At 52.2% G+C, this 16061-nt stretch overlaps 1 protein-coding gene across 1 annotated transcript; it reads left to right on the top strand.

Annotated features, from left to right (window-relative positions):
• The first annotated feature begins 916 nt into the window (after window positions 1-916).
• LRRC15 (leucine rich repeat containing 15) lies at window positions 917-14266 on the top strand. Its single transcript, XM_078453117.2, has 2 exons — window positions 917-997; window positions 8851-14266. The coding sequence occupies exon 2, from the start codon at window positions 8856-8858 to the stop codon at window positions 10608-10610; it is 1755 nt and encodes a 584-aa protein (XP_078309243.1). The 5' UTR covers window positions 917-997; window positions 8851-8855; the 3' UTR covers window positions 10611-14266.
• Window positions 14267-16061: the final 1795 nt, after the last annotated feature.

Below are 16061 nucleotides of genomic sequence, written 5' to 3' on the forward strand. Positions count from 1 at the left end.
AATTAAGGCTCCTGGCATTCCATGAGGCATTGTGTGTAAATATCACTCTCCCCACTGGGCTGAAAAGGTAAACTGAGCCAGGGAAGGGCACGTGGCTCAGCCCAGCGCAGTTCCTGCCTTATTGAGACTGCATCTTGGAGAAGATGCTAGGGTTTGGCTGCCTCCTCACCCCATAAACTGTGACTTCTTTCTCTTCTTCCCCAGGTCCTCTTGGTGATACCAAGAACAGAAATGGTTTCTTGTCCCCCACTAGGGCAGCCGGGAGTGGGCTCCAATGCAGAGGTGAAGGTCACAGGGAGCCTCTCATTCTTAAATATGCCCCTTGACTGCATGCCCCTATCTCTGCGGGGCGGCAGCCAGGGAGCGGAGGATGATACCAGAAGGGAAATGAAACTTTGCTTTTAGGGGGGGACACGGTTGGAGGGTACTTTATCTCTCTTTGGAACTTAAATGCTTTTCTCACCATGTTAACAAATAAGCAAATTGGGTTAGGCACAGAAGAGTGTTCCTTGTATTATTCTTGCAAATTATCCGTAAATTTGAAATTACTTCCGAATTTCAAAGAAAAAGGGAAAAAAAATCAATGCTTTTCTACAGCCACGGAGCTTTTCCAGAGCCGAAATGGCCAAGGCAGCGACTGAGTCTCAATGGAGCATTGGAGGCAGGAGGAGAACGTGTTCTGTAAAAAAAAAAAAAAAAAAAAAAAAAAGAAAGAAAGAAAGAAAAGAAAAAAAAAAAAAAACAACACACAACTAAATCATGCAGGAGAAGCCCCCGCACCCTGCATCTCTGAAGAGGCTGTGCCCACGGCTGGGCCGCCCGCCGGCCCCGGCCCCTCCCCGCCACCGCGCCGACACTGCCCCCGGCGGTGACTCACGCCCGGACCGTTTAAATACGGGGAGTGCTGGGCCCGCCGCACTCATGCTGCCGCCTTGAGCCGGCCGCGTCCTGCTCTCGGGCTCCCTCTGGTCGACGGCGGGCGGGCGCCGAGCTGCTGGTAAGTGGGCAGGCCGGCCGCCGCGCCCTCCCTCCCTCCCTCCTGCCGGCCAGCGCCCCGGCTCTGTCCCCCACCTCGCGTCCGGCCGGCCGGCGTCCCGGGGAGAGGCTGGCGGGGTGCCTGGGGATGCTCTCCGGAGAGGGCAAACCCCCGCGAGCCTGGGGCCACAGGCCCCCTGCCCCACTTACCCTTACCGCCCCATGAGGTCCGTCTGCGGTGCTGCGCAGGTAGTTTTCAGATGCCCCGAAAGTTAACTAAATTATCACTGGGACTGTGCTATTAGGGGAAGAGGTTCTCTTTTTCCAAGGTTCAGGTTATTTTGAACCCGCGTCCTTTCCCCCAGCACTTACTGTGGTGGCCGCCAGTGGCCTGCCTGGCATGTGGGTCTGTCCAGGACCAGTGGAGGGTTTCCCAGAAGACAGATCTGTCCTCTTTTCCCGGCCTTATCATTGCTACAAAAGTGGCTTCAGCAGAAGTGCCCGCCTAGTTCGGATCTCCAATTTGGATTTCGGCTGTGGACTGAGCATCGTTTCGGGGTCTAAGTTTGTGTGTGGCTTAGGCGGCTTGCAGCCTTGCCCTCTCGCCAGCCAGATGTGTCTGGGGGTGGCCGGGGCTGCTGGCTCTGAGCTGGGAGTCGGGGCTGGGTGTGCATGTAAAATCCTGTGACTGAGGCACCCTTACCCACATCTCTGCTCAAATGTAGAGGCAGGAGTGGGGCCACGGAACCAACTGTGGAAAAGCAGAACTTTTCTAGAGCTTCCCCCCTGTGCTGAAGTGTGAGAGAGCCAGTCTACCTCCAGGGCCAGATGTATTACCTCAGGGCAGGCCGCGATGCTCTTGGATTAAGGTGTCACTCAGACTGAAGGTGCCAGCACCTTCTGGGATTATATCACTGGATCTCCAGCGACTCCCAGATATGCTGGTGCCACCGTCTCCATAATTTAGAAATTCTCTAACGGGTATCACTTCTTTCACTGCACTGATGGGACATCTGGGGTACAGTCAGGATCGGACAGTCCCATTTGCCTGTGGTCTTGAGTCAGTGGGTGGGCTCGGCAGTGATGAGACAGGCCTGGGAGAGAGGTCAGGGCCAGGGGGGAGCGTTGTGAACAGACCCTACAGAAAGTCAGGGCATTGGAGGCTACCTGGGCTTGCTCCGTAAATGCCGGGGGTGCTGGGCTACAGATGGGAGTAGTTCCAGATGCCGAGAAATAAGGAGAGATGGGGGAGAAGCTGTCCCCACTCGGTCCTGCCAGCACATGCTCCCGAGGCTGTGATTACACATGGCAAATTGCTTCCCTAAATCCCAACCACGAACGAATGACTATAACTTCTGGTTTCACTGCCTCTCTGGGGCTTTTGGGACATAGGATTTAGAAACTTTTTCCAAGATGCTTTGTTAAGAGGTTCATCCATTTCTGTCTGTTTTGGGTCCCCTGGGTGTCACCCCGAGCAGGGGGCTGTAGCCGGTGGCTTCTTTCATAAAAGCGTCGGTCGAGTGGGAGCTTCTCCCCTGCTCTGCTGGCAACTTTGTTAGTATCTCCTGCCCCTTCCTGTGAGCTAATTACAGGCCTGCTTTGGCCTCTGCAGGAAGCCCTACCTCCCCTAACCCTGGGGCTGGAGAGGACTTGCTTTTTCTTACTCATGTTCATTTTTAAACAAGAGAAGAATGTTTTGGCTTTGAAGGACCAGGAGAGATGGGGTCAACAATTGAGTCAGGTGGGGGATGAGGGGGTGGCTGGTGTTCCCTTGGGGCTCCAGCATGCTTTGTGTTTGGGGTAGAGCATTCCTAATTTGGGTAAAACCCTGAGGGGGCTGTGTGTTCAGATTATGGGATTAATCCCTTCTGGCAACCCCTTCTGTCCCTGCCCTCTGCTCTTCCAGGCCACTCAGGTGAAATTGAGCCAACATGAGCATCAGAGCAGCCTTAAGGAAGGACATCCCTCAAACAGTGCAGGCTGGGAGTAGGGAGGGGTATTTGATCTTGGTTAATAATGCTGGGCAGCTGGAGGGTGGATTGCATGTGAGCCTGAGATCATTTTAGGACAGAGGGACTAAAGCCACCTCTTCCCCCCTTTCAGGCACTGCCAGACACGTGGTGGATAAGGTCCTGAAGCCTCGTGATAAGGTTCAGGGGCTCACCAAGCTCTACAGTTAGGCAGAGTCTTGATCTGGATGTCAGGAATCTTCAACTGACTGTGTGACCTTGAACAAGTCCGTTCCTCCTCTGGGCCCCTTAGTTTTCCCATCTACAAAATGACCAGATGGTTTGACAGGATAGTCAAAAGGCCCTTGCACCTCCGATGCCCTGGGCTCTAAGTGCTGCTTTTGGAAATAGCCTCTACTGCTACATTCAAATTAGCACAAATCTCAGATTTCTGACAGCGGTGACGAAAGGGCCAGGGAAGGGAATATTGGTAGAGGTCTCTGGGCGAGGTCTGTGATTTGGCCTTCAGCCTCCTTGATCCTGAGTTCAGTCTCTCTGTTCTTGGCAGGAAATGACACAGGTCAGGAGTATGTATCTGAGCTGGGCTAGACCCCAATGAGTGCTTCCGAGTATAGACCATGGACACCTACATCAGTGTCCCTTGGGGAATTTGTTAAACACTGGAGAGTCTGGGGCCCACCCAGGCCTAGGAATCAGGATCTCTGTGGGTGGAGTCTCGCGAGATCCTGGTTTTACTCAACAGCAGAACGAACAGTAACTATCAGTGACATTTATTGGGTACTCATTCTGTGCCAAAGATGCCTCTCAGTGCTTTGTGGGTAGGATTCATTTAATCCCCACAGCTGCAATGCTACTTCTATTCAACAAGCATCCCAGGATCTTCCAGGTGATTTTTATCTACTGATTTGGGGTGTAGGGTGGTTACCCCCCGTTTAGTGCGATGGGGACGTCTGGATGCACTGAGCCTCTCAATCAGTGGCTTTAAGCCCGTTGACCAAGCACTGATGAGCAACTTGATAGAGGCTGATACTGGCTGGAGGGGGTGGCAGAGTTGCTGGGGGTGGGGGAAGACAACCCCTCAACAGCTCCAAGCCTGACATCTCCCTCGGCTGGATGGGGCAACATGTCACTGCAGGTGAGGCCATGCTTAGGGGAAGACCTCTGTGGGGAGAGGGCACAGACCAGGGAAGGAGATCTTCTCTCGGGTCCTCAGTCTCCCCAGGTGCACTGGAGGGGGTCAGGACCAGAGGCTCCACAATCCCATGAAATGGCTCTTGGCTATTTGAAGATGCACTGATTAAGAAGCGGGGTTGCCCTGCCTGGGAAACTTCTGCAACAAGGTAGACCTGAAAAAATGGGTATGAGTTCCTCAGTCTTGGCATGAAGGGGCTAGGCCAGGTAGCGTTGCCAGCCGTTCAGGGTAACCTGCATGGTCTATGGAAGGGAAGGCAGGTGATGGGGCTTCAGGCCAGATTTCCTTTCTGTCTCCAGTCAGAAGATATCAGAGCTATCAAGGGCCCTTGGAAGTCTTTACAGGAGGCCTGGAGAATGTACCTAAACTCACACTCCAGTTTAACATCAAGACCAGCGTCGCACATCTGTCTCCCAGGCTTTTTCCAGAAGTTTGCTCCGTGGCATTGCAATAAGAAGGCATCTCCTCCCAGGGAACCTCATGTTTAGGGGATGTGAATGATGGTAATAAACCAAAAAAGTGCCAACCCACCAACCAACAAAGCCCAGGGCTTCAACGCTAATTATGTGTTCACTCATGAGTCACAGGCAGTTCTTGCTGAAGAGACTCACAGTCAAAGTGCCTGGGCCAAGTGCTTCTACTCCTGGGGAGGGACCGCGTCAGGGTGTCCGGGTGAGCTGCCTGTCCGTCTGCTTGGCTTACTGAATTCCTGGGCCGGCGACAGACCCCGGGCTGTCCCTCCTCCTAGGACAGGGGCTGGGCTGAGTCGCTGCAGTGACTGAGGACGCCTTCGGCCGCCTGGGGGAGGAGGGTATAATTAGGGTAGCTTTGTGGGTCTTTAACTGGCATTTGTCACAGCTGCCAAGCGGCACCGGGCAGCGTGTGCTATTAGGCTGCTGTGTGCCGGGCTCCTGAGCATGGCCGCAGCACTCGCTGGCTGGCCGGCCCTGCGCCTGTGGCCCCTCCATCCCCTGAGGGCTCTGTAGCTGGGTTGGAGGTGAGTCCTCTGGAGGTCCTTTGGAGCAGTCGGTGCCTTGTGGCGGGAACAAGTGCTGGAAAACAGGAAGCTGCTGCGTGTGGCGCTGGGGCGGACTCCGCAGACATAAGGATTTATAAGAAGGAAAATCTGCAAATTCTTGCAATATTTGTCAAGCTGAGTGTGGTCCATTTTAAACAACAGTGGCTCTGTTCCCATAAGGGAATTATCTTTTCTCTCTTCCTCTCAAGCCGTGAGGCACCCTCCCCTGGCCCTGGGCCCTTCCTGAGACTGGCATGATGCCCTCCCCACCTCTCCCCCGCCCCAGCTGGGGAATGCAGACTCAGGGAAGGTCTGAGATGGCTTCCTCAGAGGGCATCTCATCCCACACCCTCACTTACAGATGGGGAAATCTGACAGGGACTGCCTTGGACTTGCCAGGTTGTGGGCACTTAAGTTAGTCCCCGACATTGGGACCACGGCACCATTTTGAAGCATGGTGAGCATAGAAGTAGACATTAAAAATAAATGAAGCACATCGCATTACCAGGAGCATTTAGAGCTTCTCCTTTTTTTTTTTTTTTTAATTTTTTAATGTTTATTTATTTTTGAGAGAGAGACAGAGGCAGAGCATGAGGGGGGGGGGAGGGGCAGAAAGAGAGGGAGACACAGAATCCGTAGCAGGTTCCAGGCCCTGAGCTGTTGGCACAGAGCCCGACGTGGGGCTTGAACCCACAGACTGTGAGTACCTGGCCTGAGCTGAAGTCGGACGCTTAACCAACTGAGCCACCCAGGCGCCCCATTTTGTTAAGTCAGTCCAGGGGGTAAGTCTTTCACACACACATGTACCAAGGAGATGGGCCAACACCCACACCTGTCCACACAGACCCTTGGGAGCACAGGCACAATTAGCTGGGTATATGGATCTCACATCCTTGCTCTGGACTCAGCCTTAGAATCCCAAAATCTTGGGGGATAGACAGGACATCAGCTGTCATCCAGTTCAATACCCTCCCAGCTGTAGGAATCTCCCCTCCAGCATCCTTTCCAGAGAGTTGGTCTGCCTCTGCTTGAACACTTCCAGTGATGGGGAGCTTACTAACTCCATGGGTTGTCCATTCTGATTCAGACAGTGGTGAGCTGAAATGTGCTCCCCTACAGTTTCTGCACACCACTTTTGACCTCTGGAGCTACAGTAAAGCTGCCTTCTGTGTCCCAGGGCAGTCCTTCATGTGTTCTTGGCAAGTGCTTATAGCCTCCTCCTATCTTCTTCCAGGTATCTATCCACAGTTCCTTCAACAGGTGCTCGGAGGTTCTCATTTCTAGGTCCCCTCACCGTCCTCTTACCCCTCTCTACAGGGCCTTCAAGGGACCAGTTTGTTATTGGCCTTCTTGAAGCTGGGGCACAGAAGCACAGGTGTGGCCTGATGAGGGCCATGTAGAAGAAGACCATCACTTTCTTTGTTCCACACTTAATACTTCTGTTAATGCAGGCTAAGATTGACATTAGTTTTTCTGGCCAGTCTTCTTTCTCTGCTACTATCAATAAAAAGTCTTAAGTCTTTCCCCTGGGGTGGATGTTGAGTCACTTTTCCTGTGCCCCATGTTTAGGCTGTTCATTTTCTACTCTTAAGTTCTGGACCTTCTTTTGTCTATACAAATTTGTGCTTCTGGATGTGTCTATAGCTTCATCGGACCCCATTCCTCTGCATCTAGACTCTGGTGGCCAAGTTTTTCTTTCTTTCTTTTCTCCAACACGTTACATAGTTACTCAAGTCCTTAATGCAAAAATACAACAGGTCGGGGCTTGGATGGGCCGTGAGTAAATGAAAAATCAAGGTCTGGGTGGGGAAAGATAAACTTGGGTTCTGTCCTCAGAGTAGGTTTGTTGAGAGGGCAGGAAAAGGGTGCACGGAGTTAAGGCCAGGTTGGGAAGCCTGGATTATTCTGAGTTATGGGCCAGACTTTGGACTCCATGAGTTCAGGAAGAGAGGCTAGAGAAATACCTTCCCCACCCAGCCAGTTTATGCCTCACATGCCATCATTTCAGATTCCTTGCTCTGACCTGCATTGCATTGCATTAACACTCAAAGCACTCACCCAAGAATCTGGAGGTCCCGGATTTAAGCTCCGAGCCTCAGTTTCCCTGCTTCCTTCATCCCCAGAAAATAGTGGGGATGTATGATCAGCCGTTCTTCACCCTTTGGAAGTTAGAGACCCCTTTGAACCTCAGTTGGAAGTTACAGATACTGCTTTACACATACTCAGAAATCTCTAATCCCCCTGAGTAAGATTTCCAAGATTAAAAACACTTTGAGGCCTTCCTGCCTCCATGAGTCTATAGAGTCCAAGTCGTGGATGACCTTGAACAACCGCACGCATTTGCACAACACTGTGCAGGACACCCCCACATCCATTCTTCTGTTTGCTCCTCCCAGCAGCCTCAAGAAGGGGCAGAGGCTATCCTCCCAATTTAACACACGAGAAAGCTGAGCTTGAAGGTTTCAAGTTTCCTTTCAGGTCAAACAGCTAGTTAGTGGTTCTTAACTCTACGTAGGGCTCAGTGCCCACAGCTCATGGCTCCACCACATTGTATACGTTATATATCTAATTATATATATATATATATATATATATGTACACATATCTGTATATGTATCACTTCTGACCTCTGATCTTAAATATCACCTCTGACCTCAAATATCGAACCTTTCATGGGTTTGGGCTCCATTCCCAGATCAGCACCATGCCCTGTGGGAGCATATGGCCCTACCACCTTTCAGCTCAAAGTGCATCCCAAGTTTTCTGGGACTTACTCAAGGCCACTCAAAGTTTCTTTGTGGAAACTGGAACTAGTACCCAGAAGGTAGACCCCAGGCATTGGCTCCTTCCAGAGAGACAGGAAGTGGCATAGATAATTTCCTTTCACTGGGAAGGGTTTGAATTAAAGCCGGGAAGGGGTACCGAAGGGCCAGGTTGTCAGTGGTGGTGATGGGGCAGGGCAGTGCCGGGAAGTGCCAGGCAGAGGAAAAGCTGAACTTGCCCTCTCGTCCTTTCTGCCAGATCAGCAGCGCATCCTACCTTTGTTGGCTGCTGCTGCTTTCCCAGAAGAGGTCCATGTTTATGGTCTTAGCATCTTCTGCCAGGTCTCATTTCCTATCTGCTCCTCCCGAGGAGGTCATGTTCAACCAGCAAGTTAGTTGCGCTGTGAGGGATACAAGGATGCGTCTGATCCAGGGGGCTGGATCCAGGGTACAACCCAGACAAGATACTGTTCCTGCCTGAAGGAATCTCTGGGGATGAATGATGAACATCCCTGCCCTTGAAAAACTTATTGACTAGAGAAGGACAGAGATGGGGACGCAACGAATTCCGAACGAGTCCAGCTGTGGCATGGCCATAATGGACACTGGGAAGACCACCTGCGTGGGAGGGCAACTAATGCTGACTCACAGAATCTGGGGAAAGCTTCCTAGAGGCGACCGTATTTGAGCTAGACTTGGAAGTATGGGGAAGATTTAGATGAGGACAAAGAGCACTCCGGGTGGGGGAATTGCTTGGCATGTGGGAAAGGTGAAGGGGCTTGCTGACCGGACCGTAAGTAGCATATGGCAGGGCATGTGGTTGTGGGGTTCAAAGGCAAGCCGGTGTTTGGCACCAAAGGTTGACGTGGGCTTAAAACTAACAGCAGTGTTGGTGAGATGACCCTGACTCACGTGTGCTCTCTCCCCTTGCAGAGGCCATGTCGCTGAAACATTACCTTCTTTTGCTGGTGGGCTGCCAAGCCTGGAGTGCAGGGCTGGCCTACTATGGCTGCCCAAATGAGTGTACCTGCTCCAGGGCCTCCCAGGTGGAGTGCACTGGGGCACGCATCGTGGCAGTGCCCACTCCCCTGCCCTGGAACGCCATGAGCCTGCAGATCCTCAACACGCACATCACCGAACTCAACGAGTCCCCATTCCTCAACGTCTCAGCCCTCATTGCCCTGAGGATTGAGAAGAACGAGCTGTCCCACATCGTGCCTGGTGCCTTCCGTAGCCTGGGCTCGCTGCGTTACCTCAGCCTTGCCAACAACAAGCTTCAGGTGCTGCCTATTGGCCTCTTCCAGGGCCTGGACAACCTCGAGTCGCTCCTTCTGTCCAGCAACCAGCTGGTGCAGATCCAGCCGGCACACTTCTCCCAGTTCAGCAACCTCAAGGAGCTGCAGTTGCACGGCAACCACCTGGAATATATCCCTGATGGTGTCTTCGACCACCTGGTGGGCCTCACCAAGCTCAATCTCGGCAAGAATAGCCTCACCCATCTCTCGCCCAGGGTCTTCCAGCGCCTGGGCAACCTCCAGGTCCTCCGGCTGTATGAGAACAGGCTCTCAGAAATCCCCATGGGCACTTTTGATGGGTGTGGAAACCTCCAGGAGCTGGCCCTGCAGCAGAACCAGATTGGTATGCTCTCCCCTGGCCTCTTCCACAACAACCGTAACCTCCAGAAGCTCTATCTGTCCAACAACCACATCTCCCAGTTGCCCCCTGGCATCTTCATGCAGCTGCCCCAGCTCAACCGTCTCACGCTTTTTGGGAATTCCCTGAAGGAGCTCTCTCCGGGGATCTTTGGGCCCATGCACAACCTGCGTGAGCTTTGGCTCTACGACAACCACATCACTTCTCTGCCTGACAACGTCTTCAGCAACCTCCGCCAGCTGCAGGTCCTGATTCTCAGTCGTAACCAGATCAACTACATCTCCCCAGACGCCTTCAATGGGCTGGTGGAGCTGCGGGAGCTGTCCCTCCACACCAATGCGCTGCAAGAGCTGGACGGGAATGTCTTCCGCATGTTGGTCAATCTACAGAACATCTCCTTGCAGAACAACCGCCTCAGACAGCTCCCAGGGAATATCTTTGCCAATGTCAATGGCCTCATGACCATCCAGCTGCAGAACAACCAGCTGGAGAACCTGCCCATGGGCATCTTCGATCACCTGGGGCACCTGTGTGAGCTGAGGCTCTATGACAACCCCTGGAGATGCGACTCAGACATCCTACCACTCCGCAATTGGCTTCTGCTCAACAAGCCCAGGTTGGGGACAGATACTCTCCCGGTATGTTTCAGCCCACCCAGTGTCCGAGGCCAGTCCCTCATCATCGTCAGCGTCAGTGCTGCTGTCCCCAGTGTCCAGGTCCCAGTGATCCCCGAGGTGCCCAGCTACCCGGAAACACCACAGTACCCGGACACACCCAGCTACCCCGACACCACCCCCATCTCCTCCACTACTGAGTTCACCAGCTCCGTGGAGGACTACACTGACCTGACCACCGTTGAGGTCACCGAAGACCGTGGTACGTGGGGCATGACCCAGGCCCAGAGCGGGCTGGCCATTGCCGCCATTGTCATTGGCATCATTGCCCTGGCCTGTTCCCTGGCTGCCTGCATCTGCTGTTGCTGCTGCAGGAAGAGGAGCCATGCGGTCCTGATGCAGATGAAGGCACCCAACGAGTGTTGAAGAGGCGGGCTGGAGGCGGAGCTGGGGGACAGTGGGACCACTGGAAGATCTGGGAATTTCATTGTTCCACCTCCACCCCTGGGTCCACAGAGCCATCCCCTGCTTCCTCTCTGCTCCCCAAGAGAAAGGCCCCCCCCCCACTTTTTCCTGACCTGCCTGGTTCTCCTATAGAGAACTACAGGAGAATCAGCTCTTGCAGGGCCTTCTTAGCCACCAGGGAGATCGAACTGGCCATGGCAAAACCCCCCTGGGGTTTCTAATTCATGTCTAATTCACTCGAGAAAGCCCCTCTCCGCAGCCTCACCAGCTCTCCTCCAAGAACAAGCTTCCCTGTGTCCACGGCCCTGCTGGCCTCTGTAGACTCCGTTCTCATGTCTGCTCACTTTGTGGGAATAGTTCTCCCCGGCGGGGGGGGGGCAGCTCCTCTCCCAAGTATGATGTAAGTTGATTCCCCTTCCTTCGCTTCCCCCCACCTGTGGCATGGCTGTCCCCTGTCCCCTGAAATGAAAGGTCTCCCTCAATGTTCTGCTCCTGAAGGCAGGGTGAGTTCTGTCCTCAAAGACGGCTTCCACCCACTCAACTGGCTTCCTGAGAGTGGCCAAGCACCCTGGCTTTCGGATGCTGTGAAAGAGACAAGGAGGGACCATGTCGCTCAGTTCCTGTGGAGAGGGCCGCTGTCAACATCTCTCACGGGATCGTTATCTGGAAAAGGAAGAAGGGCACCAGTGCAATAAGTCAGCCTCGTGGAGAATACTTCTGAACTGCAGACTTTGCTTTGAAAATTTTGGTCCCTTGGGGAATAAGATCATGTAGAATGTCTGCCCCCTAAAAACATTTAAAATCAGCTTATTGGTACTGGATGGGGAAAGCACCCAGGTACCAGGGGGCCCTTATGTTCACCCCTAGGGTTTTTCTCTTTTAACTTTTTATTGAAGTGTAGCATACGTACAGAAACGTGGGAGTGTGATCATGTACTGTTGGATGGATCTTCACAAACAGTTCATACCCATGTAATCAGCATCCACATCAAGAAACAGAGTATCACTAGAATCTTCAATCCTGGGCTTTAACTGGAGAATAGAGGCTTTTGGAGATGGGTCCCCATGAGCCAAGCCAGCCTCTCACTGTCCTTGCCAGCCAGCCCTTGCAAAGGCCCAGCTGCCAGGGGTGGTGGAGAGGATGTGGGTACATTCTGGCCTAGACAGCAGATGTTATTAGATCCCCATGCCCCAAGGCACCCAGGATGGCCAGGTTAGAGGCATCTCGACTGCAGAAGACCTTTCTCTGCCAGCAAGTTGTCTGCTGCTGATCGGAGGCCCCTCTGCCTGGTCCTTTTATGGGCATGCTATGCCTTATATCTGTTTTTAATTTTCACTCCCCATTTGAGGGAAGTGAAATAGTTCAGAGATGAGATCCTTTAATTGAAAAGCCAAGTGTAATGGAACCCGGCAATCCTGTTAGTGTGGTAAAATCCCCCATCAGTCAGCTAGACACGGATGTTCATCACATACAGCAGGCAACGTCAGGGCATACAGAGAGGTCACGCTGGGTCAGGGGGCTCTCTGGGACTCCTTGTGCCTGTGGCCTGGTTATGAGAGTGGAGTTGTTTGGTCCGGGGTTATAATAGTCACGTAAATGCCTGCCTTTGTCACCCTTCCTGCTCCACACACATTCACACTGGTAAAGAAATTTTGCTCAGGGCAACTCACATCTTCGTCTGGACAACTGGTCTATCAGTTGAGAGGTAAAAACAGTGAAATGGAGAATTTCGGGTGCCTATGTCTGCCCAGGAAAGAGCTGCAGCCAATGCTATCATGATTCGGAAACCCTGACTGGCTCTTACTAGTTTCCTCTGTAGCACAAGATGAATGGGAAATCCCGCGAGGCCTTAGCAGCACGGTGCTACCAGGTTCCCAACAAAAAGGGTCCATGAAGGGATGTGCTAACTAGTACACTTAGTAGTGTTATACTCTCTGTTCCAGAGAATCTGGGAGAGACAGGGCTTGTCAAAGGCAAAAAACATCTTCTCTCCAAGGTAAATCTGGGCCTCCAAAATGTTTTCAAAATATTTATAGCAACTAGTGGACAGGTACTGACACTTGCCAGAGCATGAAAGGAAGTGAGCCCAGAGCTTGGGGCATGGGCATCATTCCACTGATGGTGCTGCCCTATTCGATCCTGGGGCCATCAGGGGAAGCTGCCTGCTTTCCTCCAGACAGGAAGCATGGTGTGGCACCGCCTCCGGTGTCTCGTTGTACAAGGGTGCAAGTGGGCCAGAGATGGCAGGGAGGTGAGGAAGGAGTCATCTTCATCCAGTGTGTCCCCTTCACCTGACCCTCTGGCTTGCCTGTCCCTTTCTTTCATCAGAGTGGCTTGGATGGAGCCACTGGGCCTCCAATTCTTCGTCAGGCGTCTTGGCCTCTGCACCATGTTGTCTGGTCAGGAAGCTACCAGAAAAGCTGGGTGGAGTTTCCTTTCCAATAAGACATTGCATTTGCTCACTTCTCAGCGCTGGAGCGAGCTGCTTTGTCCCCCAAGGCTGAGGTAGGGCACAGGGTTCACTTTAATTTTTCACCTTGTCGGTACTAGCAGCTTCCATTAATGTTAATGTTGCAGGAAAGATAATAAAAGCCAGTTAGAACCACTGTTTAGCAACAATGCTTACTTAAGTGCGTAGATACCCTTTAAAGCACTTAACGAGCATTTTCTTTTTAAACTTCACAGCACCCTTGTGCATAGATACTACCGTTATCCCTTTGAAATGGGTCTAAAATCACTTTCTTCCGCAACGTTATTCAGTGGGCTGTGGGTTTCCTTTCTGTCTTCAAACTTTGTACGAGACCTTGTGGCCTGTCCTGCACTTTCATCAGTCGAGAAAATGGGAGTCACTTTCCTGTTGCTTCTTATAGTCCCAGGCATGGGAACCTCATGTGGTAGTGTGTGGACCAGAAGCCTGGTCAATACAGGAAAACATGAAGTTCACCCGTCCCTTACAGAAAAAAGGCCCCTCTCATGGAAACTGTTGGGGCTGTGTGTGTGCTCTCTTCCTCTTTAGGAGTTAAGGGCGCAGCTCAGCTCTCAGGACTCTTCATGGGCAACAACACAAGTTCACAACCCTTCAGATGTCAGTGCGGAGCAGTTTCAGGAATCTGTTTCCAAACTCAGGAAGCTTATGGAGAGCAGACAGCTAGAGATAACTAGGTAACTAGAGCCGGTAACCAGATGTTGGCTGTATCCCAGCCTTTAGCTACAAACCACTCCGAGCTCAGCCCACAGATCCTAGAGTCAGAACCGAATCCAGGGTGCTGGGGAGGTGGTGGTGGGCTTGAGGAAGAAGCCATCACTGGGGTTCGGAGAGGGGGGCCGGGCGGGTGCTTCTCCAGGCCAGACTCCTCCCAGCCTGGATCTCTCCCTCACCTACGGAGAGCTCCTTCTCACCAACCTGTTGCCTTCATGCTGCATTCAAAAGTAGATCATATTCGCCTCGCTTAGAGAATCACTGCAAATAATCCCAGGTGCTTGGTGATGCGTTTAGAGATTTCTAGGCCCCCAGGGTTTTATAGAGTGTGAGCCCTGGTGGGCAGGGTTGGGGGTCCAACTTCGCTGGACGCTGCCCGTAACAACCGTGGTGTACAGAATCAACAATAAATGGTATACACAGGACGCCTGTGCTCTCTATGGACGTCTTGGCTAAGGAATCTCACACCTGTTGATTCTACTCCTGTCACATGCGTGCAAGGCTGACCCAGACAGCCCCTGACAGTAGGTTCCAAGCTGGGAAAAGGCCTTTTGAAAGTGAGGGGGAACAAAAATGGAGTAACAAATGCTATCTATAGGCCACTGTGGCTGGAAGGAGTCTTAAGAATAGGTTCAACCTGGGGCGCCTGGGTGGCGCAGTCGGTTAAGCGTCCGACTTCAGCCAGGTCACGATCTCGCGGTCCATGAGTTCAAGCCCCGCGTCAGGCTCTGGGCTGATGGCTCGGAGCCTGGAGCCTGTTTCCGATTCTGTGTCTCCCTCTCTCTCTGCCCCTCCCCTGTTCATGCTCTGTCTCTCTCTGTCCCCAAAAAAATAAATAAAAAACGTTGAAAAAAAAAAATTAAAAAAAAAAAAAAGAATAGGTTCAACCTGAAGAAAGTGAGATCCAAGGGGGAAATGAGTTTCCCATAGTCACCTAGTGAACTTAGCTGAGCTTGGACTGCAGCGGGTCCCCAGACCTCCAGACTGGAGGTTCTTCTATGTCACCAGAGAGGCCACGAAGTCCACTCAGCCTTCATTGACCGTGCACGTGAACACGCACATGCACACACGCACACGCACACGCGCAGACTCAGGCGGACAGGACTCTCCTGCACACCTCAGGACTCCTATCAGTGCTGAGCACCAGGCTCGGTGAGTCACAGGCTGTCAGAAGACACTAGCTCCCTCCAACATGTCCAGGTGTCCCCAAAACTCGTTCAGGTCTCCAGATGGCAGGGGCTGCCATAGTGGCTGGCATAGTGCTTCAGAGAGGAATGACTCTGTTGTTCCTTTATCCCGCTGCTATGCCCAATAAAGGAGCTTCAAACTGTTATTTTCCCAGGCCCTTTTTAGCTCTTAGATCCCTTCTGCCAGGTGTACGCTTGTCCCAGGAAGCTGGACCTGAATGGGGGTCAATAGTGTGCTTGTTGTGCTTCAATGGTTGGGGCAACGCTTGTTGTCCTTCCTTCACCACTGGACCTGGCCTCTTAGACAAGTTTCTGGAGTTCTGGGTAATGGAAAAAGGGGTTAGAGTCTTTATCCAATTTCCCAGAAGGTCCCTAGAGTTCCTAATGCAAATCTCCCCTTCACACACACACATCAGCCCTCTACCACACCCATTGCACAGATGGGAATGCAAAGACTTATAGAGATAAAATAACTTGTGTGAAGTCTGGTTAATTAGGTGAAGAGCCAGGATTCAAACCCGGATCCACTGATACCCAATTTCTCTTGTTCACCATGATATTGACAAATAGACAAACTCTCTTTCTGCAGATGAGTGTCAGTGTGATAAGAACCTATTCAGAGCACAGGGCAGATTGGACTGTTCCCCTAGCCTGGCTGTGAGTCTTCTCCAGAGGTGTCTCCCCTTCATTCACCCCTTGGCCTCTGGCCATTCTTCCAATGTGCCATCTTGCCTCTGTCAGCCTGGGTGCTACGAAGGTGGGTGCTATGAAGGGCGGGTGACTTGGAGGGTGGGAGCTATGGAGAGGGGGTGCTTTGGAGGGCGGGTGCTATGAAGGGTGGGAGCTATGGAGGTCCACAGGTTTTCTCCCCTCTGACACGCTCCCATTTTCCTCTGCCAAAGTGTGGATTTGTAATATGTCTCTATTGAAAAATGTTTTCTTGCTACATTTTATCAGACCTTTGTGGTTTGGCTGATGAAATATTAGTTAATATTTGAAAAGGAGTGAGATAGATATTAATACCAT

This window comes from Panthera onca, chromosome C2, assembly GCF_046562875.1.
Source record: "Panthera onca isolate mPanOnc1 chromosome C2, mPanOnc1 haplotype 2, whole genome shotgun sequence".
In the NCBI taxonomy this organism is placed as follows: Eukaryota; Metazoa; Chordata; class Mammalia; order Carnivora; family Felidae; genus Panthera; species Panthera onca.

Excerpts from the sequence above, each read along its gene's own strand:
- LRRC15 (XM_078453117.2), top strand. The coding sequence starts at position 8,856 with ATGTCGCTGAAACATTACCTTCTTTTGCTGGTGGGCTGCCAAGCCTGG.